Raw genomic sequence first — 25,383 nt, 5'->3', positions numbered from 1 at the left:
CAGAGTTCTTTGTGTTCCAATGGGCTATTTCAAAGAATGGGTCTTGAACTGAGAGACCAGAAGCACCCTTCTCAGCTGGTCAGTGCCAGAGACAGGACTTGGAGGACTGGAAGAGGAGTAACGGTGGCACAGTGGGAAATGTCTGCACAGTCATCACTTAGGGCTCTGGCTCTGTGCCTCTGTCAGATGTGACATCTGAAGAGGTAAGCATACTCCTAACTGGGCAGGGCAGGGAGAGAGCCCAGAGCTCTCATCCTGTGGGTAGGGAACTTCAGGCTTCACTGATTGTTCTGGAGAGTGAATATTTCTGCCCGCCACCCCTTCCCCACAATAACTTTCCATATCCTTGCTTAAAACCAGCATGAAAGCAGCAACATCACTGCTCTCACCAGTCCATCCAAAAGAGTTCACCTGTGTAACTCTCAGTTCACATACCAAAGCAGACTAAAACCAGTAGCAGTCTCAGTGCACGTGGTTGCTTGTGAAGGTCCAGAGGCTCTAACCCTAAAGGTGCAGAAGAAGTCTGGTATAAAATCTTATAAAGAACCATTCTTACTTGTGTCACTGAATGCACTTGGATCAGAAGAAAAGAAGAGGACGTCAATCAGATCGGAGGCTGGACCACTGTGATACTGCTTTAGTGCATTTAAAGCTCTGTCAAAGAAGAAAATAGCCAGGTTACATGCACAGCATGAATTCCTTCAGAGATTCCTGTGTACCTTAGGGCCCAGTGATGGAAGACCTTGGGCACAGATTCAATTCTTCCAAATCTGAAAAATGTTACTTCACAACAGACTAATCCTATCTAATTGCTGCATCCCCCAACCCTCACACATACACACATCCCTTATGCTGGTCAGACTTCCACTTTCTATTATTCCAGTTTGATACTGTCAGACCCTATGCCAAGCCTTTTCAACACATTAATTCAGCAAAGAGTTACTCACTTCTCCTGCCAGGATGGAAAAGGCTCTACGCACAAACCAGCGAGTACCAGAAGTGATACAACACGGGACCAAAATATGTAGCTGAGTGTGGGATGAGGGGTAGGAGAGGAAGAGGGAAGAGCAGGACTATACCGGCCAGCAGGTAGATAAATTTAGGCTGTTGTGATGCTGTGGCATAACACATCCAATTGAGTTATCTCAGTATGGCTTCCCTCAGGAGTTAGCAGAAGAAAGGCACATCCAAAAGGTGGATACCTCCCCTAAGCGAAGCTGCTATAGGAGTAAGAGGAGTAAAATAGGAAAGGAGAGAAACCATGCTGAGTGAAATAAACTGAGATCTGTCTCAGAAGAGCTTTTTCAGAATAAACATGGCAATTTTCAATTGGCTTCTACACTCCTGAGCAGAGTGACCATAGGTGAGCTGCAACCCCATGGCCCTTACTTTTTCAGCCTGTTGTAGGTGACATCATTGGCTAATTTCAGCAGGCGGTAAGAGCTGTCTCGGTCCAAGCTCAGCATGCCATCTCGAGATTCCTCAAAGGCAACAGTCACTGCTTTGGAGGTGACACGTGTTACAATGCCAGTGGAGAGCGGATCACCCTGGCCAGCTGAATCATAGAGGCCCACAATGTCCCCTGCAAAGACAAGTTTGAAGAGAGAGCGTGAAGTGGGGCAAACATTTTGAAAAGAAGCTCTTTTGGGGAGACCAGTAACCAAGCATGGTCTATTGGAGACAGCAGGACCACCTACACCAACCATAGCTCTAGCACTGCGGTTCCTGCCAAGGTCAGAATTTGTGTCAAGCCCATAATGGAGAACATCCTTTTCTTAGCTGACAGAAAGCACACAGCAAGAGGGAGCAAAAGGACAATTAGCAGTGAGAGGACACCAGAGAGCAACTAACTGGTGGCCTTCAGATCTCCATATGCCACAGGTCTTGGGGTGGAGACCAGCAGTGCTCCCCATAGCCAAAGCTGCTCAGAAAGCCAACATGCTTTCACACAGACCTTGAGAGAACCTGACTTCTCTGAACTCTCAGACAAACCACTTTACATCCATTTTATTTTTTAATAATAGCCAAGGAGTCTGCATGACAATATGTGCCTCCCAGATGACTGCTATATGCTAGTCAGTAGAACTAAGAAAGACGAGAGATTTTTAAGGACTCACTACAGCTTTTCACAGTCACTGTGAGATGATGAAAGAGAGGTGAATTACATTGTGTAATGGTGAAATGGAGGTTTTGAGCAGGATGTTTGACTAAGTTTGTAACTTAGCCGGGGCTCACATTTATTGAGGATTAAATTTCAGATTCCCAAACTATGGGAAGCTTTCCTTCCTCTGTAAGGTCCATCAGGTCTTACATTAAAATGCTTGTGTCACAGAAATAATTTACTGCCACAGCAATGTTATTTCTCTTTGAAGACCACTGGCAGATGCTCTCAAGGCTGAGGCCCCAATCTGCAATAAGTCATTTTAATTTCAAAGGTCAGCACCTTGGAGGCCTGAGTGACAAAGAATGCATCAACAAACTGAACTTCAACACACTTTGAAATAGTACCATCAAGCGACCAGGGTGTTGTGGTTTAACCCCAGCTGGCAACCATGCAGCTGCTCACTCACCTCCCCTGCACCCAGTGGGATGGGGAAGAGAATTGAAAAAAAGTAAAACTTTTGAGTTGAGATAAAGACAGTTTAATAGGACAGAAAGGAAGAAAATAATAATAATAATAACATGATGACAATAATAAGAGAATTGGAATATACAAAACAAGTGATGCACAATGCAATTGCTCACCACCTGCCAAACAGTGCCCAATTAGTTCCTGAGCGCCCCCCCCCCCCCCAGTTTATATACTGAGCATGACATCACATGGTATGAAATATTCCTTTGGCCAGTTTGGGTCAGCTGCCCTGGCTGTGTCCCCTCCCAACTTCTTGTGTCCCTCCAGCTGCCTTGCTGGTTGGGCATGAGAAACTGAAAAAACCTTGAGTTTAGACTAAACATTACTTAGCAACAACTGAAAACATCAGTTATCAACATTCTTCTCATACTAAATCAAAACCATAACAATATACCAGCTACTAGAAAGAAAATTAACTCTGTCCCAGCCAAAACCAGGACACAGGGTCAAAACAGTCTGGCTCCCCATGATGCACCTGCTTAGCAAGCTCAATGATCTAGCAAACTAAACCAAGAAAATTACTAAACTAAACCAGAAAATTATCTGGTGCAGCCAGCTTCTCTCTTGTGGACCAGTTTTGGAGAGTGCATGGCAATCTCCTCATTGCCTAAGGAAAAGACAAGAAGGGTCTCTGCAGGGAAAAAATAGACGTCATACTGCAGACTCACATGGAACTACTTCACAGTCAAACCCAAGTTCTTCCGAGGGGTAAGCCTGCACAGCTGGTTGCAGCACGGCAGACAGTGTCCTCGCTTTCCTCAGATACCAGCCACAGAGGGAACAGCTCAGCTTTGATGGTCCTGGTCATGTTTTCATGAAAGTGATGGCAGAGGGTGAGACACAAGTGAAAAGGCCACTGGCTGATGTGCTGGTGAGTCTGTGTTTCTCTAGTACCTTCATTTCCAACACAAATCCAGGCATGTCAACTAATAACGCTACATACTTCACTTCTTCCTTTTCCTTGCCAAAAATAATAGTACAGGGAATGGAGGAAATACAGCAACTCAGGAAGGAAAAGTAAAATCCACTTTCCATTTTGGAATTAAAAGTATAAGCGACAGAAGCTCCTTACGTACCACAGGACATAAACATGAATGCTTTGGCTTGTACAAAGAATGTCACGAAATCTTTACTGACAAGAGATGAGGGCTTTGTTTTTATTGATTCAGAAGGAGGAAAGTCAGTTCTTTAACCACCAGCACTTCCTGGTGCAACATACACGTCCATAACAAGCTGAGGGAAAAAGAGGCTGTTTTTTCTAGATTCATCCTGTAGCCGTAACATTTTCTCCCTTCCTTTTTTGCATCAATTGCTCAGTCTTTACAAATTAAATATCATATTAGAAAGATGTTAGGAAGAAGACATTGGTCATCTCTTACTTTACCTACTTTGCACTGACAGGAAGATCACTCACCAGGCCCAAAACTGTTGTAGGGCAGCTCAGCATCTGAATCATATTTTCTAGGCTGAAATGTCACGAGCAGCCGTCCGTAGAGGCCGGTTCTCTGGTTGGCAGCTTGGAGTCTTAGCAAGCAGACACCTCTGCGCTGCAATTCCTTCAGGGAGATGCTTTCCTGCCATGCCCTGGAAAGCACATGCAGGTGTGAAAACCATTTTCTGGACTGAAGCTGAGATTCAAAGCCTCAGAAGACAAGAAAGAAAAAAGACAGGAGGAGGAGATGGAAAAGAAGGGGAAGAATGATGGCAAAAGAGACATCAGCTTGTTGAAATGTTGGCTTACGTGATCACTTTGTAGTGATGTAACTAGATTGGCTTCCACAAGCTTATTTTGGGAAATGGGGTGATGCTCACAGATCTTGAAGAGGAGGTAACAGCTGCTTATGTGTATTTTCCTCTCTCCTGTCTGGGTGTGAAAGGGAAGGACCTGCCCAGTTATCCACATCCCATGATCCAGGACAGAATAACTTGATTTTTTCCCCTATCACGTATAAGTGCTTAAATGGAAGATTTGCCATTTTTTGCAGGAAGTTGCGCTAACCTCCAACAAACACCACACATGTAGCTGCAGGGAAGAGGAGCGGGTGTCTGGCAGAGACTTGCAGGCTACAAGTGACTACAGCACAAAATGCAGGCAGCAGCTTTGCAGACTGCTGTCCTCCTGGGCCAAAGTGTGCTGCAGCAGCTGTGTTTGCTCCACAGTCTCACTCGGGGAGGGTGACTTTTTTTTTGTATAGATGAAAACAAAAAGGAAAATCCCGCAGGTTTATTCTCTTTAGTCTCTCAGGTTGACTTGTGTCCTGTAGGTTGGTTTGTAGGGAGCTGAAGTGTCAGGAAACTTCAGGCAGCTGTGGAATAACCTTGTCCTGTCTCCTGGCACCCTCTGACCTCAGGGCTGGGTAAGGCCAGGCCTTACTGGCACCAGAAATAGGGGTGTCTGCGCTCCTGCCATGGCCCCACACAACCTGGGGGCACCTGGTGATACCCCCACCCTCCCTGGCACCACAAATCCACCTGAGTCAGGTGGGATTTGGTTTCAGCTCAAGCTCTGGGGCAGAAGAGCAAAGCTGGGTGTGGGCTGCAGGTTCCCAGCACACCCCCACCCCAGGGTCTGAGGGAGAAGAAGAGGACCCCCAAGGTGTTGCCGATGTGAGCTTGGATTCTATAGGTGACAGCAAGCCCTAAAGGGTGAGTCTAAGAGGGATTCCTACAGGGATGAGCTGGTCCTATAGGGGTGAGCCCAGCAGGGTTGCCCATAGATTAGAGCAGGTGCTGTAGGGTGGGTTTCCTATTGGGACGTTTAGGTTACACAGGAGTGAGTACAGCAGCACTTCCCATAGGTGACAGCAGGCTTCCCACAGGTGACATGAGGTTCTGCAGGAGCGAGTCAGCAGGGTTTCTTATAGGTGACAGCAAGTCCCTTAGCGGTATGTCTGTCAGCTTTTCCCACAGGTGACAGCAGGTCCCGGGGGAAGATCCCTCAGGGTTTCCCACAGGAGACAGCAGGCCCCGCCCCAGGATCGGTGCGTCAGGGCTGCTATAGGGGACAGCAGGCTCTATAGGGGCGAGCCAGTAAGGTTTCCCCCCGCAGCCGGCCCGGCCGTACCTGCTCTCGGCGACCTCGGCCTCCCGCTCCTCCCGCAGCAGCTCCAGCTGCCGCTCCGCTGCCTCCGCCGCCATGGACCTGACCCTTCACCCCGCCGTGATCTTCCGCTTCCGGGGCGGGGTCATCGCGATGGCGGCGGCAGTGGCGGGGGTCCGGCGGCGGGCGGCAGGTGAGGTGGGACAGGACGGGACGGGACGCGACGCGACGCTCCGAGCTCCGCTCCGCTGGGGGAGGGAGGCGGCGGGGCAGGGTCTCCTCCGCCGGGACGATGCGGCGCGGTCTCCCCGTAGGGCTGGGCTGGGGGCCCCGTCCCCTCCGCGGGCCCAGCGAGCCCCCGCGGCCCCCCCATGCAGGGCGGGGGCTCCAGCCCCCCGGCCGGCTCGTGGTCCTGTTTATCCACGCCACGTACCTGGTGGGTGAGCCCCAGAGGGAAAGCTGCCGAGGTGAAAGGGGCACAAGAGCAGCGACCAGCATGGAGCAGCCAGAAGGCTCGGGGGCAGGGGAGGAGGAAACGTTAACAAGAAGGAGAATCGACTTGACGCCCTTTTTTCTATCCTAGTTGAAACCTTCAGCAAAATCCAGGGAGTGGAGGAAGGTGTAGGGACTCCCATCAACCTCCTCCCTTCCTCGCTGGGCAGGGAAGCTGGCAGGGTGTTTGTTGCGGGAGAAGACTGGGGGTCACGCAGGGGGGCCCTGGGTTTGGTTTCTGTGCCAGGCGAGTGTGACCTTGGTGAACTGCAGCTTCTGCAAGTGAGGTGGTTAGGTACGTTTGGTTTTAAGAGGTCTTCCCAGTCCCTCATACTGGTGGTGCTTTGGCTGGTGGGTGAAAAAGATAATGTTCCCGCAAAGAAGCTGTGCGTGGTCTGTCTTTTAGTTATGCAAATTGTTCCAGAAAGGGGATTGTTATCCCTGAGATAACATAGGAATAAATCCTTGAGTGTGTGTTTTTAGGCCTTCATCTCTTTCTGCTAATTAACAGTGTGTGCAGGCCCAGCTCCTTTCCAAAAAATGCTGAAGCTACACTCAAAAGCGTAATTTAAGTTGTAGCAAACCACTTGTTCTTTGAAGATTTGTGTATTGGAACAGTAACACAGCTTCACCGTTTTGGTGAACGTTAGCTCATGTATATGCAGCTCTGAAAAGCAAGAATGTGTTTTTCAAATTCCTATCTTCTGTTGATGTTACTTGTTTAGCTATGTAGCTCCTCCACTCCTCCTGTCTAGAAGGAAGAGGCGTGTTTGGGATGGTGAAAAACCAGACACAGGAGTGTTAAAATCAAATCTGCTGAAGCTGTCCCGCTCTTCCAGTTCACTGTGTTTCACTTGGCATCGCGCTGTCTGCTTGGGAGCTACAGGGCCAGTGAGTTACTAGCAATACGCCTTGTCTTCCTTATCTCTTTTCAGAGTGGAAACTTTGTAAGGCTTAGTAGAAGTTGCTGAGAATCACCTAGTAAATGTTGTGTAATAGCTCCTCTCCCCTTTTTGGAGGGCCCAGAGTGCTGGAAAGGATCCTTCTAGCAGCATCAGGTAGTGCTCAGAATTAAGAGAGTGTTCCTGTTCCTCCCCTCTGCCTTTCAGTCACATTGTTTTCAGAAGAGGTGGGATGCTCTGAGTGTAACCATATAAAATTGTTGCATCTAGCTGGAACTGTCACTTGAAATAAATGTGTTTGCAGTGGGAGGCCTTTCTCGTGCTCTTTTGCACTGCTGCCCACAACTGATGGGTCCTTTCTCTTATCATGTGTCTTGTTTTGCTTCACCCTTTATCTTTGCCTGTCACGATAAAACTGAACGAAGCTTTTACCAGGCAGAAAAATGGTACCACGAAGCTGACCAGCACTGTGACAGTTCAGCATTGCAGTAATGCTGCCTCACCAGGGACTAAAAGCCCAGCAGTTGCTGCATATTTTTAATTCTTTTTCCCTCTCTCCCTTTTAGCCTTCTTGCTTTCATCTGCGGTTCGTCACCAGAGTTCCCAGAGCACGTCACTGCAGCAAGGGTAATGTCAAATGACTTTCTGCTTTGCTTTGTGCCCCTTGAAACGCTGACCTTTCTTGGTGGAGGGGGGGGGCAGCTTGTTTTTCCTTTGGAAAGGAGGCTTATATGACCCTTCTGTCAGTCTGTCGATTCCCAATATTTTTGGACTCTGCCTACCTTCAGTCACCTTTCCCAGAATAATGTTTCTGTTGGTTTGTGAAATTAAGCAGCTGAGTCTAGAGACAGATAATTAGATCCTCCACTGAGAAAAGGGCTGCACTGTGGGCTCAGCCCGTAGTAGACAGCAGAGAAGCCACTCAAGTCAGGACATTGCAAACTCCTCAGCTGTGGAAGGAGTGTCAGCTGATGCTCATCCTTTTAGGTACAGGTAGTCTACTCAGGCAGGGTTCATCTTCTGCCTGGAGTCTCCAACATCTGATAAATACTGAACTTGCACTGCAGTGTTCATAAAATGTGATTAACAGCCCAAGCACTACAGGACACTGAGCCAGGAAACTTCAGGCTTCATTTGTTTCAGCACTTTGAAAGCTGCTTGTTTGTGTCTTTTGTTTCTTCTGCTGGGATCTCGTGGGAGACAGAGCTGCAGGCTGTGCTGCTGCTTGCTTTAACCAGAAGGGGACACTGCAGAAGTAGAGAACTCCTGTGAGCAGTATTGGGGGAAAAATGACAAGATTTGCTCATTCCCTCTGCGCTGCTGAAGGGTGCAGGGGGGTGGCCTCTTCCCACTGGTCCTCACACACGTGGGAACACAGTTTGGATCTCTGCATCTGTGACACAGTGCCCAACATTATTAGTAAACCCCACCACAGACCCATGAAGCCTTGGTGCTTGTGGTTATATACTTGCTCAAAAGCGCTTTGAGTTTCTGTTAAAGCCCTTTGAGAGGCATTGCTGGGCATTACACAGTAAAGGGATCAAACACAACTGCTGTTCTGTTAATTTTGCCTTCTTTCACTAGCATTTAATGCTTTTTCCTGAATATTTTTTGTGGTTTGTGCATCCTTTGTTAGTTATAGAAAGTATGGATCTCAGCGCACAGGAAATTTTGGATTTCCCATTCGTGATGGAGATGGTATTTACTGAGCAGCACCTTTGTCTTCAAATTTTAGAAACTGGTACCTTTCTGATCATTTTGGTGAGATCCAGCGTGAATCTCCCTCATCTTTAAATCTAAGATTGTATTTTGTGGTGTTGTAGATTCCTGCTTAATAAGGAACTATAATCTGATGCTTTTTGGTCATGTGTCTCTTTCTGAGTAAAGGCACTTGGAACCTCAGGATAATCTCTGAATGCTGCAGGATGGGCCTTGTGCCTCCTTTCCCTGCCCCCTGAAACACATACCGCAGTTCTCATGAAAGCACTGCGTGTGCAAAGTACTGTCCCTGCTTAGAGTGGTACTTGTCTCTCCAGTTCTTTGGGAACAAATCAATAGTTTTTGTAACTGGCTCTTATGCAGAGATGTTAACGGCTACCTCTGGTCCTCCTTGTTTTTGCTCCTTGTCCTAGAGATCTTGAAAAACAGCTAATTATAAGCAAGTGGCATTTGCATTTTTTCCACTCAAACTCATACTGTGAGTTTTGCATAGTGTTTCATTTTTGAATTAACACCCTGTGGCACATTTGAGCAGCGTTAATTGTTGTTCAACCCTGTTTTAAACAGGGTTCTTGTGATTTAGTGCTGTCTGCACCACTGTCAAGAAAGGCAATGTGTGTGCATGCAAATAAATACCTGCAGTATTGACTGTACAGGGCTTGAGGTAGTCAGGAATTAGCTCAGTTTTGAGGCAGAGGATCTCTCTCGGTGATAATCTTGAGAAAACTGGAAAGAATCCACCACGACTGCTAATGAGAACATGTTGCTGGCTGCTAGCTGAAACACCCCTGGTAGTTTTCAGCCTTTCTTTCTGTATCCATACTGTAGCCTGCCTGCCTTCAGGACCCCAGTTTATTCACTAAACGGAAGGTGTCATGTGTAGTGACAGCCATATACCATTTTCAGTAAGTAAGAGAGCAGAGCAACATCTAAGTATAGAAAGCAGAGTAGCTTCAGGTAAGATGTCTTCTGCACAGAATTTGCCATTCAAGTGCTGGTGCAGTTTGAGATGTGGTTGCTCCTGTGATTGTGTCAGTGCGGAATGATCCTAAAGGGATACGTCTGTGATGCTCAGGAGTCCCCTGGGCTGGTCACCGGGAAGGTCTTTGGGGTCTGATGCAATGTCTTGAAGTGGAGGGGCTCTTGTCTCAGTGGTACAGTTGCAGAGTGTTTGAAAAGAGATGTTATTAAAGTGATTCTCTATCACAACAGTTGAAGCTACCCTTTCAAGGAGAGTAAGGACTTAATTTGCACCTTTTAGGAGAATATCTTGGTGCTCAAAGTCATCACAAGGAGCAATGCTTGTGCTTGGCTGGATGGATGTGGGATGGTGCACACTCCCGCTCACTTCTGTGGTCAACCTGAACCAAGATAGGCGTGGGTCTGAGAAGTCTTGTTAGGTGTCTCTGCTAGTCCCTCCCCAGTGTGGTATTGTCGATTGTAGACAGACATGGTAATGGCACAGAAGAGGCTTTTTGGCTAAATGTTTGTGGTATTAAATGCTGAATCGCACTGGGAGTGGGAGAAGATGTTATTGCCATTCAAGGAATGCAGCTGTAAGTGACAAAAGAAAAGCAGCCTCATAACTCTCCTGTAAAGAACCAAGCTGTGGTCTTAAGGCCCTCCCTAAAGTATCTATTTAACAGAAGAGCTTCAAAAAATAGAGGAAAAAAGGATGCATGTGAGTCAGTCATGTAGTGCTCGAGGCTGGTTTAAGAATGCTCATTAGCCCTTCTTCCCCATTGAAGGCACGTTTCCTCCTCCCGGATGCTCCCCACTATTGGGTGACTTCAGAGCTTTGTACTTGGTGCTGAAGTGGGTTGAGGAGCGTTAATGTGTTCAGCTTCTCAGCTGTGGTGGAGGTAACTTGTTAAGCTTTTCCAGGTATAAATACAAGAGCTTTTTATCTAAAACTCAGGTGTAAGTAAGGCTTAAAGTAGGTCTGCTTCCATTGGAGCTGGTGACAAAATTCCAGCCTGTAAAAACAAGGCAGTGGAAAGTCACTGGTTGTTGCTGAGCTTGATCACCACTAGCACATCCAGCTGCAGATCTCAACATCAGGAGCAAGTGATAACCTAGCCTGGGTGAATTTTCAGTTAATTTTCAATCTGTTTCTTTCTTTCTGCACTCTTTCTTTGTTTCAAACTATTTAAAATAACATTCTGAAGTGGGAAGTGTGGGGGGAAAAAAAGGGCGGGGGGGGAAATCCATTTCCCAATACTGAATTTTATGATAGGATGGGAGTAAAGCAAACCAACCACTGAGGCATGTATCCCTTTTTCTTAAAGCTTGCTGCAGTTCATGGTGGACCTAAATGATGGTAAGCCCTGGGACCAGCAACTATGTTTGGTAGAGCATTTGCAGGTTGAACTCAGAAATGAGACCAAGTGTTTTCTGCATGTTTTTTAACAACCTTGTGATATGGGCTGCAGCTTCTGCAGCATTGCTTGTCTTACTGGAGTCGTTTTGCCAGGTGTTGGGCTAAAGGTCTGGTGACTTTGCCATATCCAGTGTCCTCCATTGGATTAAGTCCTAGGGAGGTGACATGGCTTTTGCCTTGCCTGCCACCCTCTGTCTGTAACGCTTAAGAACAGAATAGAAAACCTCTCCTTGCTCATGAGCTGCTACAAAGTGAAACATGCCTGTGGGAAATTGCCTTCTGGCCCAAGTGGGCTTTGGGTAGAGTCTTTCATACTGATAAATCATTCAGCCTCCTGTACAACTTCTGCTCCCCCAATGGCAAACCATCTCTACTCCATGTCTAGCTTCTTTTACCTTTTTTCCTCTCTTTGTTTTACATCTCTTGATAATATCTGTTAGCTACAAGTAAATCTTGCCTTGTCATTCACAGACTTGTTGCCAAAACATCTCTGACTTCACCCCCATGGCCTGAAGTGAAACTTCCAGATCCAGTAGAAGAAGCAAAGTATCATGCAGGTAAAGTTCTCAAGTCTCCAAGTGAAGACTAGCACTCCAGTATTGCCATTGGTGGCCTGATTGAGCATAAATGTCTTCAATGATTGGAGCTAGTTTTTGTTCTTTGCGTTTTTGTCTGGCATGTATTAGGGTCACTGGACTTGTGCTCCAGCTGCTGGAGATTTGGGTAGGATATGAGGTCTCCTTAGTTTATCACAGCATGACAGCTTGTAACACTCCCAGAGGAATCTTACCTGATGTGATGTGTTGCTTTCTAAAGCACGAAACAAGCCTTTTGGACAGGAGAAAATTATTTTTCTTTTAATGGATAAATCAAAAAGCTAAAGCCGGCATAAGCAGTTGGATGGTGGGCACATTGGAGAGCTGGTGCATTTTAGTGCATAAAACAGAACATTAGAGCCAGCATAAGCAGTTGGATGGTGGGCACATGACAGAGCTGCAGAGGTGTGACATAAGGCAATGAGCAACTGGCAAGTGATGCAGTGTTAGTGAATGCATTCTTGTCCCCACGTCTAGTCAGGACTGTTGAACGCAGCCAGTGGTCCTCCTGAAAGGAGCACATGGACTGTACAGCAGTCAGCCTCACAATTCAGTGAGTTAAGTGCCCATAGATGTTTAGCAACCATCCTTCTTGCTTAGCCTTACTAAAACATGTCAGTCTTCCACTTGTAACCTGCCACAGGTTCCCCTGGCAGGTGGGGATGTGAAAATCAAATACAGAGAAGGCATATGTGTCTAGCTTTATATTGCCCAGGTGGGGCTGTTGTCATCCAGACCGTGCTAGGGATGGTAGTGGGGAAGCGAAAACATGTACAGGATGGTTCTCAGAACTAGGCAGTAATGAGCTCCTGCGGGTGAATTTCTTTTACAGTTGCTGTGGTGGTGGCAATTAGCAGTTGTGTGCTCCGTGCAGGCAATGAGCTCCTGTGTTTATTAACAGGCAGTCTTACCTGTCTCATTGTGTTAGCCTCTGGGATATCTATGAGGGGCGCCTGACTTGTCTGCTTTAGATGGAAGAGACCCAGGAAGTAAAGGAGAGGAGTTGTTTTACAAGGAGAGAGTGAGAGGAGAAAAGCTGAGTTGTGTCCACCTCTTTGCAGATAGTCTCCTATCATCTGGCGGAAGTGTGCTAATAACAGCGTGAGTGATGTGCTTTGGAGAGAGCCTCCTGCTCCAGGTCTCCTCTCTGGCTGTTTTTCATCCTGCTTTTTCTCTCCTTTGTGCTCCTGGGATTGCTCAAGTGACAGATGAGTGTTCTGTCCCTGAGCATGATTTGACCCAGTAGTGAACCATAAACTGCTTGGTTTGAATTGCTGAAGCCCTGTGGTGAACAGGGTCCCATGTTCCCCTGATTGATTCACATGGGATCCTCAGGGCTGCTATGATTTCCATGCCCGGTAACCTCCTACTGTTTATAAGCTTGCATCATTATCTCCTGGCTGTGCTTATCCGAAGCAAACAACAGCAAGAGCTTTTGAATTCCGCCTTCTATTTGCCTGCTGGCTATGGAACAGCCATGGATATTTTAGGAAGGGTCACTCCACATGGTGGTGAGATACAAGCCATACTAGCAATCAAATGGTAACACCACTTGATGTTTCCTGTCACTAGAGGTGTTTGGAAGAGTTATCAACAACTTCAGAGCCCAAGTTCAGTGAAGAAAATGTACCTTTTTTGGTTATAAAAAGATGAGAAAGCTCCGTGGGTAGAAAGTTGAAATTTGACAAGGAAATAATCCTTGTTAGAGCATGACGACATGTTTTTTGCCAAGAGAAAATTTTAGGCCAGAATTTTGAAATTTCAGTTTCGAAATGTTGACCACAGGACTACTGATATACTTGGATCACCAGTTTAGAGCTGGAAGAAATTTACTGTAGCCATTGTGCAGTTTGGGGCATAACAAAGAGAAGGGGATTGTATTTTTTCCCTGGACTTTTTGTAGTGGACCACTGTGAATCAGAGAAAAGAGCACACAGTGGATTTTTCTTCTGGGATAGCAATTCCAGCAACACAGAAGCTAAACTCTTCATTGTAGTGGGAACTGCAGCAACTACTGCCTTGCAAATAATTTCTTTTCTTACCTCTACCTTTAATAATTTGCATCTGCTGGGTTGAAACTTGGACACTTTCAGAGTGTTCCTGTAAGGTTTCAGTTTAGTTGGACTGGCTGTTAAAGTCTCGTCTGTCCCAAATGGATGTTGTTTTCGTTTACATTCTAAGAAAAAATGATTCAGCCACTTTTGAGGACAAAGAAAAAAAAATCTATTTTTCCAGTTATAGAAAAGTTGCTCTTTTTCTGAACAGCTCAAGGGGGTGGAAAGCTACTATTTGGCACTGGAATGGCACTCATTAAGCAATACGTTTTGATGTTCCCATAAAAATTGGTTTTGGTTTCGCTGCTCTGGAAGCTGATCACAGAAAACAGAGCTTGTTCATGTGCAGGACCTCATCCCTGGGATTCGTACTGCTCCTGGCACCTGCTCTGCATGAATGTGTACATGGGAAAAGATTTTCTGGAAAAGAGTGAGGGAAAGGTCTCTCTTGTCTTTGCTGCAGGTACAAGTTCTCAGGCCAGGCTTTGTTAGTACGCTGGAGCCCTTTTTCCTGTGTACTTTGCCAAATTCTTCCCGATGTTCCTGCATGCCTAACACAGTATTCAGAGTCCTGGACCTTCTGCGTATCACTTGGAAATTGAGAAGAGCTCCCCTCCAAATGTTGGATGTATGGACAAATGCTCTTTTCTGGAACACTTTATATCTGAATACAGTGCATTTTAGGATGCCTAAGAAATAGGCTGAGAAGTCAAGCCTTAGATTAGCTGCACAGTATATATACACTAGGTGTTTACATATGCATGGGTTTGCCAGCAACTAAAATACAAATAGGTCATTAGGTTTACAAAAGGGAGGCTCACATACCATAGGAAACAACGTTGCTGTTGATCCTTGCTTAAAGATTCCCAGAAGATAGGAGTTTTGGTGGGAGAGCAGTGTGGCTGAATTAGTTTTGAACAGCTCTTCACACGTTGCTGCGTTTTTCTCCACTGATTCCTTCCCTGCTGTTTGCCAACAGAAGTGGTACAAAAGGTGAACAAGATGATTGCAGCAGGTCAGTACGGAAGACTCTTTGCTGTGGTCCACTTTGCCAGCAAGCAGTGGAAAATAACTAGTGAAGACTTGATTATGATGGACAATGTACTGGAGGCTGAATGTGGAGACCGAATCCGGATGGAAAAGGTGATGTGCCATGCTTCCACAGTGCTTGTGATGCCATGCTGTGTATGGGACCAGAGCAAATTACCTGCAAACATTTCTTGAGGCAAAACCCATAACCAGTTTTTAAAAAAATGTCCCAAAGAGCTCCTCTTGGATCTCCTGTTCTTACTCCAGCTGTTTGCTTTGCATTACTTTTGTTCCAATTTCAGTTACTCTATTCATGATAATATTATTGCGATTTCTGTTGAACAGGGTTGGAATGAGTCGTGGCAGACTCTGTCAGGAGATGTATTTTTGTTGTACTAACTTAATCCAAAAAAATAAAATTATAGTTGTTGTTTCTAGAGACGGCAGCTAAAGACTGTGTTTACCTTGAGACTCCAACACCCAAAATACTTGCAGTATTCCCAGAGAGACTGTCACTGCTCAATGCTTTGCAAGATCCTTATCACGCTGGGTGTGTTGGGTAGAGGGAGAGGGATGGTGCGTGTAGGGGAGAACTGCCAAGGTGCAGTTCAATATCTTTATCCTTAGCCTTGGTTAACTAGCAGAAACTTGCAGAGGCTCATTAATCCAAATCTTAAATGAAAGATTATGAAGTAGGATTCTGTTGGCTTCATCATAATGTTGGTTGTTAGAGCCAAGCAAGCAGTTAAGGAGAGCAGAGCAGTTTTTTTACTCATCCATTGCTTTGAAGTCCAGTTTTGAGGCACCTTTTTAGGCATCCCTTCAGCTGTGTCCTGCATCCTTGTATACAGATGAGAGGAGTGATTTGCATGGAGTAGCCAGCTAGGAATGCAAAGGTCCAGATGGGAGTGAAGAAGGTGAAAACCTAGCCTAACTGCCATAACCCTTTTGGGATTTTACTGGCAAGTACCTGTCTAAAACAAAATCCAGAACATCTCATGACCACTTATATATTGTTTTTAACTGTTGCCGTACAATTAGTGTGGGGAAGGAGGCAGTCTGTAAGAAATCCTACCTCTTCTCACGATATCCTTTCTATTATCCTGCCTGGTCCTTCAGATACGCAGGTGGTTGAAATGCCCTGAAACAAAAGGGCTAGTCCCTGGGGTGGTGAATCCCCCCAAGATGTTCATTTCTTTATTGCCCATCTTGAGGCCTCATGGAGGAGAGCAAGGATAGTGTTCCTCTACTGGGATACGTAGCAATTGCTATAAAAATCCAATGATTTTAGGAGCTGCCATTCATTCACATCCCACACAACGCATATTATTATTCTTCCCTGTATTGCTTTTCATATCTTTTACAACTGTCGGTGAGCTAGAACAGAAAGGTTCAGGGTGTTCTGATCGATGTGAAAGATGCTTCTAAAGTATTTTTTAGTAGGATAAGGTCTCCTGGAAGGCTGTTTAACGAATCTGTTTCTTGCCTGTTAGCTGCCTTTCCCCACCATCCCTCTCTAGTAACAGTGTCAGGTTTGAAATGTGTGAAGGCCTATTTTTAAGCAGTTTGACTCCTTTATTGTGACTGTAGAATTTGGAAGATATTGTTTGCATTTCTACTGGGACAATGAACCAGTGATATATGCCTGATTTGTTTTCCATAGGTTTTGCTGGTTGGTGCTGACGACTTCACGCTTATTGGAAGGCCCCTCCTTGGGTAAGACGTCTCATAGAAGAATTATCTTCAAGACAATTCTTAATTGTAGCTTTAGGGCTCCTACAGTCTCTGAAACTGAAGAGAAACCTGGATTTATCAGCACTAGCTTTTTTCCCAGCCCTGTGGCTTTTGAAAGGATCACCAATAAAACAAGCTCATCAGCCTCTGCTGGCTCTAACCATTGCCACAGTGCCAGGATAGAGCAGCAGTACCCATTTCTAAGGTAACTGTAGGATGTTCACTTCTCCTGGGTTGGATCTTTTTCTCATGGTGTAAGCCTTGTACAAACTAGCAGTAAATCTTGCTCTTCAACATCTTTACTCCCTTACCCTAATTTGGGTGATAGTCATCTTGAAATAACCCAGAAATCCTTTCCCATTCCTTAATCCCTTAATTTGACTTGGGTTTTTTAACCCATTTCATTTTGACCTTGTCTTAACCCAGTAGGCCTTAATCTTAATTTTAGAGTTCCTAATTTTCCCTTCCTCCTAGTCACATATTCCAGCAATCACAGAACTGGGGAAAAGGAATTTACCCCCTTGGCACCATCTCCATCCCAATGCTGTAGGACTTGCTATACAAACTGGCAGAACACCTGGTTCTTCAGCCTTTTCTTTACCAAAAGGAAGTGGTGTGTGGACCAGGTGTTATTGCTCAGCTCTTAGCACTAGCCAGAAGCAAAGTCATGAACTGTTATTTTCCCCAGGACAAGAGGTTTTAGTGGTAAAATGCAGGTCAAGATAAGGTGGTTCGGAAGAGCTCAAAGTATCTGGAAGCCCTGGCTGTGGTCTGGTTGCAGGCTAAACCATGTGTTTAGGTCTTAGCTTGAACTGCAACAACTTTGGCAGAGGATGGTCAGATAAGAAGGAACTTGTACATCTGAGAATTATATCTTGGTGGCTTGTAGATTCAGGTTAGAAATACCACACGGTTTCAGATTGGTTTCACTTCCGAGTGCTTTCTATAGTACCAGGGGGCTGTTGGTATTTAAGAGTTACTTGTAACGTGTTTGTGCAGTTGATGATGTGACTTCAGTTGCACTGGTGGTAACTGCCTCAGGTTCCCTGTGTTAGACAGGATTTTGAGGGCTGCCAGTCCTTTTAACAATACTGCAAATAGATCTGGAATAGCAGATCATCAGGAGTCTTTGAATTATTCCTAGATAGTGCACTTGTGAAAGATTTTAGGAAGGAGAATCTCATCATTAGGACTAGAAATATCATCTTGCAGAAGTTCAAATAAGACCCCAAGTTCTGCAGACAGGGCCATGTCAGTCAGTTTAGGAGCACCATCCTTCACCTGGTTCTCTTAACCAGCGGCCCTGGGGTGGTTCTTTGCAACTCTCAGTTTGCATGCTGGACTTGGCATGTGGCCTGAGCCCCAGGAGCTCTGGGACAGGAAGAAATACAGCTGTTGGGTTCCTACAGGTGCTCTAAGTGTGTGGAAAGTGTTGGCAGTTGCTTGAAGCGGACCAAACTGCATCTGCTGATGTTAGCCTGAACTCCAGTAACTTTGGCAGAGGAAGATCAGTGGGAGGAGGAGGCTGGCCAGGCAGAATGAAAAGCTGGTGGGGAAGTGCCATCTTCCCTCCGAGCTGTAGGGGAAACCTCCGAGTCCCCCACTCTCCCTTATGGGCTGAGGAAAGGAAAGCAGAACCCACTGTGTCATGAGCAACATGCAGTTCTTTCACATAGTTCCCAGTTGTGCTTAAACCACAAACATTTTGGAGGGGAGATAAGAGGTTGGATGCGAACAAAGGCGGTTTTGTTTTTCTGTTGTTTTAAAAATAAACACATCAGTGAATGCTTGCACCAGTATCTGCGTAAAACAGTTCATTACAGCTGCACTCCCTGTTCAAACTTGGAGGCGGGTAGGAACTTGTCCTGTTTTGGACAGATGGTCATGTTTTAATTTTCTGTAGCAGTCAGATACCTCCCAAGATGACACTTCTCTAAGGCTTTAAAAAACAACAGTCCAACAAAACATATCTGCGTGGCAGAGGCTATTCTGGGAACTTCTAGCTGGCTTCTGCTCTGGAATCTGTTGGGTTTTGTGTTTGTTCAAGTAACTTGCTGTCTGGTCGATTGGCACAAGGGTATCAAGCAGTATGCAGTTGTACTTTATTTAGCTGTATAATGCAGAAATTGTTGTGCGCTTTTAAAGCTGTGATTAGAAGTGAGCATAACCTTGGGCAGGTTTGCATTTCAGGCCGTCAGTTGAGTGCCCTCAGCTGTTTTAGACTTAAGTGAAATGAATGGTGCCTCTATGAGAAAGTTTAGCTTATTTCTAGACAAAGTACAGCTGTTTGGAATGTTTTCCTGTAGATGAACCTTTCTCTTTCTCCTGCTACCTGCCCATTTTTGCAGTGGCTTCAGTGGAAATAACAAAGGCCCTTGGACCTGTTCTTTTCCCAGACAGCCAGGCTGGGATTCGGTTACCTTCTGGAGGGACTGAGTGAGCTTGTCAGTTGAAATTATTACCTCTAAGAGTTATGATCCTTTGGGGTTGTAGCTTGCCTGGCTCTTTTTCACTGCTTAATGACAATAGCTTTCAGCGCAACTTAGATCTATGAGATTTCAGTGTGAATTTTTCATGCCTCCTGCAAAAATCCGATAGATGTGCTTTGTCATGAACTATTTTGCTGCTGAAAGCAGCAGGCCTGACTGTGTCAGACTCTGGGAAATGTGTGACCCTCTTTTTATTTTTATGGACATTCCAGTCATACCTAAAACATTCGATAAAGATTTTTTTTTTTTCTTGGGCTCTATTTTGCTGAGAACTTTTCTGTTCATATGCACTTCACCAGCAAGTTGGTTTCTCCTGTGCTTCAGCCTTTCAACCGGCAGCTCCTAGTGCTTTGTCCAACAAAGACGGACTCACCAGGGCCTGTTTGCAACTTTGACTTGTAGAGTTAAGCCACACTTGGATACTCAGCTGTCTCAACAATACCCTTAAAGATTTGCCTGAAACCATGTCAACATCTATGAGCAATTGCGGGGGGAGTGGGGGGACGGACGACGACGACGACACACTTGCCTACACATCTGTGTGTCAGCGTTTCTCCCTTTGGCTGGATGCTACCCCAGGCCTAGGACAGCTAGTGTTGTCCAGTGGTGAGAGCTGTATCAGGGATAGCTTGGCTGTGCTACTGCAAACCCTGGCTCTCCTGAGAGTAGCACAGAGATTTCAGTGACCAGGTCACTTTATCTGGCCTGGCTGCTTTCCAGTTTTCCCATGTGATCATCATTAGTGAGTTTCTTGCATGCCTTTACAGTCCAAGCCTGTGAGAAGTCAGTGGGAGTTTAGCTTTCCCTTTGCGTTCAGCAGGCAGGAATTAGACCCAGAAAGTATAGCTCCCTAATTATAGTGGTAAAACATGGCCAGCCCCTGGAGTGCAGTTTATTTTTTGGTTTCTTTCCTAGCGTTGCAAAGCTTGCTGTGTATTTCAGTAGTGCAGTTGGGTCCTATCACTGGGCTGAATCTGGATAACATCCTTTAGCTGCCATGTCAGGGTCACCCAGTGGTCTCTTGAAATCTATATTATCTTATGTCTGTTTTCTACTGGGCTAGTCACTAAATGCAGGTATATCAGTTTTCTCCTCTGTCTGTCCTTCCCTCTTCCCTCAAGGATTAAATCTCTGATATTTATTACACCCCAGAGGGTAAACGTTAAGAGAGATGGTAAGTGTCTCAAAGCCTTTGGCCTCCTAGTGACCTTGCTGGAACAGTTAGACTATATGGGCTTCCCCCCGTCTACCCCCCTTAAGTGCAGACAGAGTCATTTGTCAGGAAAATGTTCTTTAAATGTCTTCTGGCGGCAAAGTGAGCATGCTAATGAGTTTTTAATGGTATTCTGCAGTGATGCTGCATGAAAGAGCATCTCTTCCTCCTCCATTGTGGCTGTTGATTAAAACCACGCTTTCCAAAGCTTTAGTCTGACTCTTGTCTGGAGGCAGTTATCTTCTCAGAGAGGAGTTGTTGTGCAGACGGGTAGCTGGTCCTCCAGCGTGTGCTTCAGACCACCTTGTTTTCCAGCTCTGGTGTTTTTCGGATAGCTAGAAATCCCAGCACTCTTTTTCTAACTTCAGTGGGACTTCCTCTCTCGGAGCTCTGCAGAATCCCTGAGTGGGCAGGAGGTGTGTTTGTGTGTGTTGGTAAGGCAATGTGGAGGGATGAATTACTCTGTGATTTTACTCACCTGTGAAGGAAGTATGGGCCATATTCTTCTCTTCATCTCCATCCTTAGGGAGGGGGAATGTTTTATTGCTGAGAATTTCCATGTGTAGAAGTGAGTTCTAGAAATAATTTGAGTCTTCAAGTGGTCTCACCGCTCAGCCTGAGCTCCCCCAACTGTGGGGCAGGGAGCAGTATGTGAAATCCTCAGTAAGTCCCCATCTTCTCTTCCAATATGGGGTAAACAAGCAGGACAGACCAAGAGTAGGAGGCAGAAGAGAGGCATGTGGGAGGAGAAGTGACTTACTCCAGCAGCCAATTAGCTGTGCTTCCTGCTGGAAACAGTGGGCTATGTCTCTTTTCCCTGAGCCTTTGTCAGGACTTAATCAGGTGAGCAAGGTGAGAAGACTTTCTTGAGCTGACTGTGATGCTTTGTAGAAGGAGGGAGGACTTCAGTGTTGACCAGCACAGCACAGGAGAAGTGGCCATGGGTGGGTTTTACCTGTACCATAAGCAAAGTAGGACACATGAGATCATGTAGACGTGCCGGGGGAATCTTACTGTAATCCTACAGGTTCCTGCAGGTTTGTCTTACTACTGTCTCCATAGCTGTTTCTGAACTTACCCTCACATGGCAGAGAGGCACTGCCCTGCAACCTATCACATCAGCTCCTTGAGGCTTTTACGCTTGCACCGTGACACCAACAACCTGACAGATTTCCCTCCTTCTATGGTGACTTTGTAGTTCCTGTGGTATCTGTGTGTCGTTTTTCTGCAGAAATCTGCTCACCAATAGGAGGAGAATGTAAATAATTAAACAGTGATACTTTTCAAATTTATTTTTAAGGAAAGATCTTGTCCGTGTGGAGGCTACTGTGATTGAAAAGACGGAGTCATGGCCAAAAATTAACATGCGCTTTTGGAGGAGGCTCAGCTATCAAAGGAAGAAAAGTAAGATGCAAAGAATACAGAGCTTCCTTCCCTGCTGTTCTGTTGTTAGATCTGGGAGGGGGAGGTATCGTGACACAAGGGCAGCGCCTGGGGGAGGACACTCATTCACCATATCCCCAGGACCCCTCATGGCACAGCGCCTCTTTCCCCGCCCACTGCCCCAGGTGTGCCCACTGTATTTAGAGCACAGTGACTTAATATTCCCTTGGTCCAGCACCCTCTGTTAGATAGCCTTGCAAAAGATCTTGCTGAAAAAAAAAAAATCCTGGGCAGAAAAGCACCCTTGTTCTCTTTCCAAAGCCTTAAATACTAGATAAGTAATCACAGATATTAGCAAGCCTTAACAGTATCCTGTAGCAGCCTTTTGGATTACCAAACGACTGCCCCTTCTCAGATACGACTGAGGGACAGAAAAAGTATGACCTTTTTTTTATGGAACGGATGCTAAAACCTTGACCGGCCTGACACAGTCCCATGGGAGCTCTGCCTAGACCTCTTGTTCATGCCATACCAATGGTATGCAGCTGTCCTGCCAACGTGGCAGCATCTGCCAGCACACCCCCTCCTAGAAACTGTCACGCCTTGGCATTCTGTAGACTAATGTAGCTAAGCCAGCAGGAGCCTTCCGAAAGGTACGCAACAGTTCTGTGCTGTCATCTGATCTTTTTTTTTCTCTTTTCATTCTTTTTCAGTCATCGTGAACCCACAGACCGTCCTTCGAATAAACACCATAGAAATTTTCCCTTGTTTGTCATGATTGATTGCTTGGGTTTATTATTGCTTTAGGCAATTACGGAAATAAAACTGCCTTGTCATTGGAAAGTTCTGGACTTCTTGCTGTTGTCGGAAATGGAAATCTATATGTACTTTCTTCTACAAAAAAAAAGACAATATTTTTTTAAACTATTATTTCAGCCTTGGTGTTTATTTGTCAAGAGTCTTAAACGACCCAGGATCCATTGCTAGCTGTCAAGCTATTTCATGCCAACTGGGTCTACCTTTGCTTGCACATCTTTATGTACTTTAGGAATTCAGGCTCTTAGCTGTGTCATAAAATACCCTGGGCTTCACTGGTTGTGGAAGAAAAGGGCCATCTGCCTCCCCAGTCCCAGAGGTGAGTCTGGAAGGCAGACTCTATGTGTATAATTAGTCAATTTAAAGAGCCCGCTGCTGTGCTTAGTTATTTGTGTCCTAGCAAGTTTCCTTATCCTGGGACTGTGGGTGCACTTAAGGCTAGCAGAGAGGCAGGCGTGTTTGGCTGAGCTGATTTGCCCTCTGGAAACACTCATTGCTCTCCACAGACTGCAGTTACATCGCTGTAAATAGGTGAGCTGTTTTCAAGAAGTGCTAAGTGTAATTTTGCCCCTGGCCCCTTTTCCTGTCCTGACAAAAGCCCTGCTGCTCTGTTCATATGATTCCTGGTACTGTATGGCTTCAGGGAATATCCTGGGGTACAGTGTGGCCCACAGCAAACATGAGACTGAAGACAGCAGTGAAACAAGGTGACTGCAGGATCCCAAATCTACTCCCAGATCATGCTGAGTGGTGAAAATCCTTCTCAAAGATGAGCAACAGGAGATGCAGCTGAGAAATAACCCTCTTAAAGGTGAGCCAAAGAGTCTGTTGCATAGCAATAAATTGTCTGTGTGTGTAAGTAATACCATCAAAATAACAGATACTAGTGGCTCAGGAGTGACGTCATGCCTATTTCACAGACTTGGTGCTTGACCTAGTGAGTATATTTTCATGTCTGGATCTCAGTATTTTCTCTCCGCTATGCCTGCAAGTTGAGCACTGTCACTTACCGAGCAGCATGTACAAGGCCAGAATCAGCAGGCTTATTCGGCCAAGGTTTGCGTGTGTTTCTGGACTGTAATAACAACCAGGAGGAGTTTCCTAGAGCTTTCAGCAGGCTCTCAGGGTAGCTATCGGATTCCCTACAGCTACCATGCGAAGTGATAAGTGGGCCCTGCTCACCTTGTCACTTCTGTAGGGAATACCTTGCTTCAAATGAGTTAGGAGGCAAGTCTGCATACAGGTGTCCTTATGTACCCCCACTGTGACTCCTTCATAGGATCAAGGTTGTCCACAACCCTGTACTGAAGGAAATGCTAGTTTTGAACATAACTATATCTGGGTCTTGTCCTGTCTTTCAAATCTCACAGGTCTGTATAAACCTTCAGGAGATCACTTTAAGGGCCGTAAATGGCAAGCTTGATGGCTCAGGCTGCATTTCATCTTGCCCTGACTTCAGCTAGAGAAGGTTCCAGGCATGCTTGGGTTAAGCTAGTTCTCTAGTTGCTGGAGTGAGATGGTCATCTGTAGAGGCTGACTCATCTCTTCCCCTTTAGGATCGTCTGGCACGAACAGCCCTTGGGAGATGCTGTTCCTTCTCTACTGACTGTACAAGGAGGCTGGACACCTAGATTTTAAACAGCTAACAGTAATACGAAGGCAGGGACCTTTCTACGACCAGCTTTGATCATTGCATCCTTGTTTCCAAGCTCTTACAAATGGAAGGCAGTGGGGGGACCTCTCCTCCAAAAATCATCTCCCGCTTCCTTCCCCCTCTCCCAAAGGTGGCTCCAGTTCTGTGCTGGGACCACAAATCCCAGCAGTAGCAGTGAGTGGAAATATTTTGCAGGCTGGCATGAAGGCTATCGCAGTGACTGCCTACCAGTTACAGATTGTTCACAGTCCACAGCAGAAGCAGCATTGCCAGCTGAAGCAATTTTACTGGAAACCTCACAGTCCCTCTGTGTTTCTTAAGGCATGTGAGTGCTGGGGCTAAGAAACGGCATGCATGTCTTGGCTTTAAGAGGATGTAGGGGGAATTTTCTGTCCTTCCCGGTTACGGAGGAACACTTGAAAATAACAAGAGCGACTTCAAGGCTCAGAAATACGGAAGGAAGAGCCCAGTGTTGATTCAAAAGAAAAAAAGCAAATGTCTTAAGTTCATCTGTAAAACTGGTCCATCCGTGTGGTGGTCCCCCCCCCCCCCCCCAAAAGCCCTTGGGAAATGTAATTCTAATCCAAGTGAGATACTTTGTGAAATTAGGGTGGCTTCACAGCGGGTTTGGGTGAGAAAAGGGAAATTTGGGCAGCAAGGGAAAATTCAACCAATATCAGGAAGTCCTGGGTTTTGTTTTGAAAATTTTATAATATAAAATCAGAGCAAAATATTCAGGTTTTATTGAAATAATGCATTCATACTGAGGATTACTTTTGACATTTTCTTCAGGGGAATTTAAAGAAAAAGCTTTTTGCTGTTCCAAGTGGAAGCAGAAATCCCCATTTCTTCTGTGGAGTGAAGTTGCAAGTCTCCATTTGGCTTCACCTGTTGGGGGGTGGCTGCTTGTGATCCTCTTTCTGGCTGCTCAATGTCATTTGCCATGCTTAAATAGTTTAAGAGCAGAAATTTCTCCACAAAGCTGGCTTCCCCCCCACCCCACCCCGCCAAGCACTGATTCATGGTGGAAATTTATCTGTTAGGACAAAACATCTGACATCCACGTCAGATCGGGGTGGAATTTGAGAGATGCTTTGCCCAGAGTCTCTAAAGATTAGACATCCACATAGGTTAGACGAGAACCAGACCTGAGCTTCTGCCATCCAGCACCTCTAAAGCAAAACTGCGGCGTTTGTCCCCCATAATCTCCCCTCAGTGCTGTTTGACTTTGTGTAAATAAGGATTTGCTG

General features: G+C 45.8%; 2 protein-coding genes across 4 annotated transcripts in view; one reads left to right on the top strand and one right to left on the bottom strand.

Annotated features, from left to right (window-relative positions):
- The window catches only part of IGHMBP2 (immunoglobulin mu DNA binding protein 2), a 47,216-nt gene extending 41,413 nt beyond the window's left edge, over positions 1 to 5,803 (bottom strand). The window contains exons 1-4 of the mRNA XM_049821380.1: positions 5,697 to 5,803; positions 4,047 to 4,216; positions 1,390 to 1,582; positions 557 to 654 (exon numbers count right to left, since the gene is read on the bottom strand). Coding sequence (XP_049677337.1) covers positions 557 to 654; positions 1,390 to 1,582; positions 4,047 to 4,216; positions 5,697 to 5,770 — 535 coding nt within the window. The 5' untranslated portion in view covers positions 5,771 to 5,803. The remainder of the gene's footprint in view (positions 1 to 556; positions 655 to 1,389; positions 1,583 to 4,046; positions 4,217 to 5,696) is intronic.
- A 13-nt stretch (positions 5,804 to 5,816) lies between these two features.
- MRPL21 (mitochondrial ribosomal protein L21) lies at positions 5,817 to 22,506 on the top strand. 3 transcript variants are annotated; one of them, XM_049821388.1, is made up of 7 exons: positions 5,817 to 5,865; positions 7,633 to 7,693; positions 11,637 to 11,722; positions 14,795 to 14,958; positions 16,508 to 16,560; positions 21,581 to 21,684; positions 22,377 to 22,506. In XM_049821388.1, the coding sequence occupies exons 1-7, from the start codon at positions 5,826 to 5,828 to the stop codon at positions 22,439 to 22,441; spliced, it is 573 nt and encodes a 190-aa protein (XP_049677345.1). In that variant the 5' UTR covers positions 5,817 to 5,825; the 3' UTR covers positions 22,442 to 22,506. The 3 variants fall into 3 exon arrangements, with proteins under 3 accessions (XP_049677345.1, XP_049677347.1, XP_049677346.1); XM_049821390.1 differs by lacking the exon at positions 5,817 to 5,865 and adding an exon at positions 6,972 to 7,055; XM_049821389.1 differs by lacking the exons at positions 5,817 to 5,865; positions 7,633 to 7,693; positions 11,637 to 11,722 and adding an exon at positions 14,175 to 14,278.
- Positions 22,507 to 25,383: the final 2,877 nt, after the last annotated feature.

This window comes from Accipiter gentilis, chromosome 17, assembly GCF_929443795.1.
Source record: "Accipiter gentilis chromosome 17, bAccGen1.1, whole genome shotgun sequence".
NCBI classification, from domain to species: Eukaryota; Metazoa; Chordata; class Aves; order Accipitriformes; family Accipitridae; genus Astur; species Astur gentilis.
Note: the sequence above shows the minus strand (reverse complement) of the source record. Positions and strands in the feature narration are given on the sequence as shown.

Coding starts and splice junctions, on each gene's coding strand:
- MRPL21 (XM_049821388.1), top strand. CDS start 5,826: ATGGCGGCGGCAGTGGCGGGGGTCCGGCGGCGGGCGGCAG. Junction 14,959..16,507: donor ACCGAATCCGGATGGAAAAG/GTGATGTGCCAT, acceptor TGTTTTCCATAG/GTTTTGCTGGTTGGTGCTGA. Junction 21,685..22,376: donor CAGCTATCAAAGGAAGAAAA/GTAAGATGCAAA, acceptor ATTCTTTTTCAG/TCATCGTGAACCCACAGACC.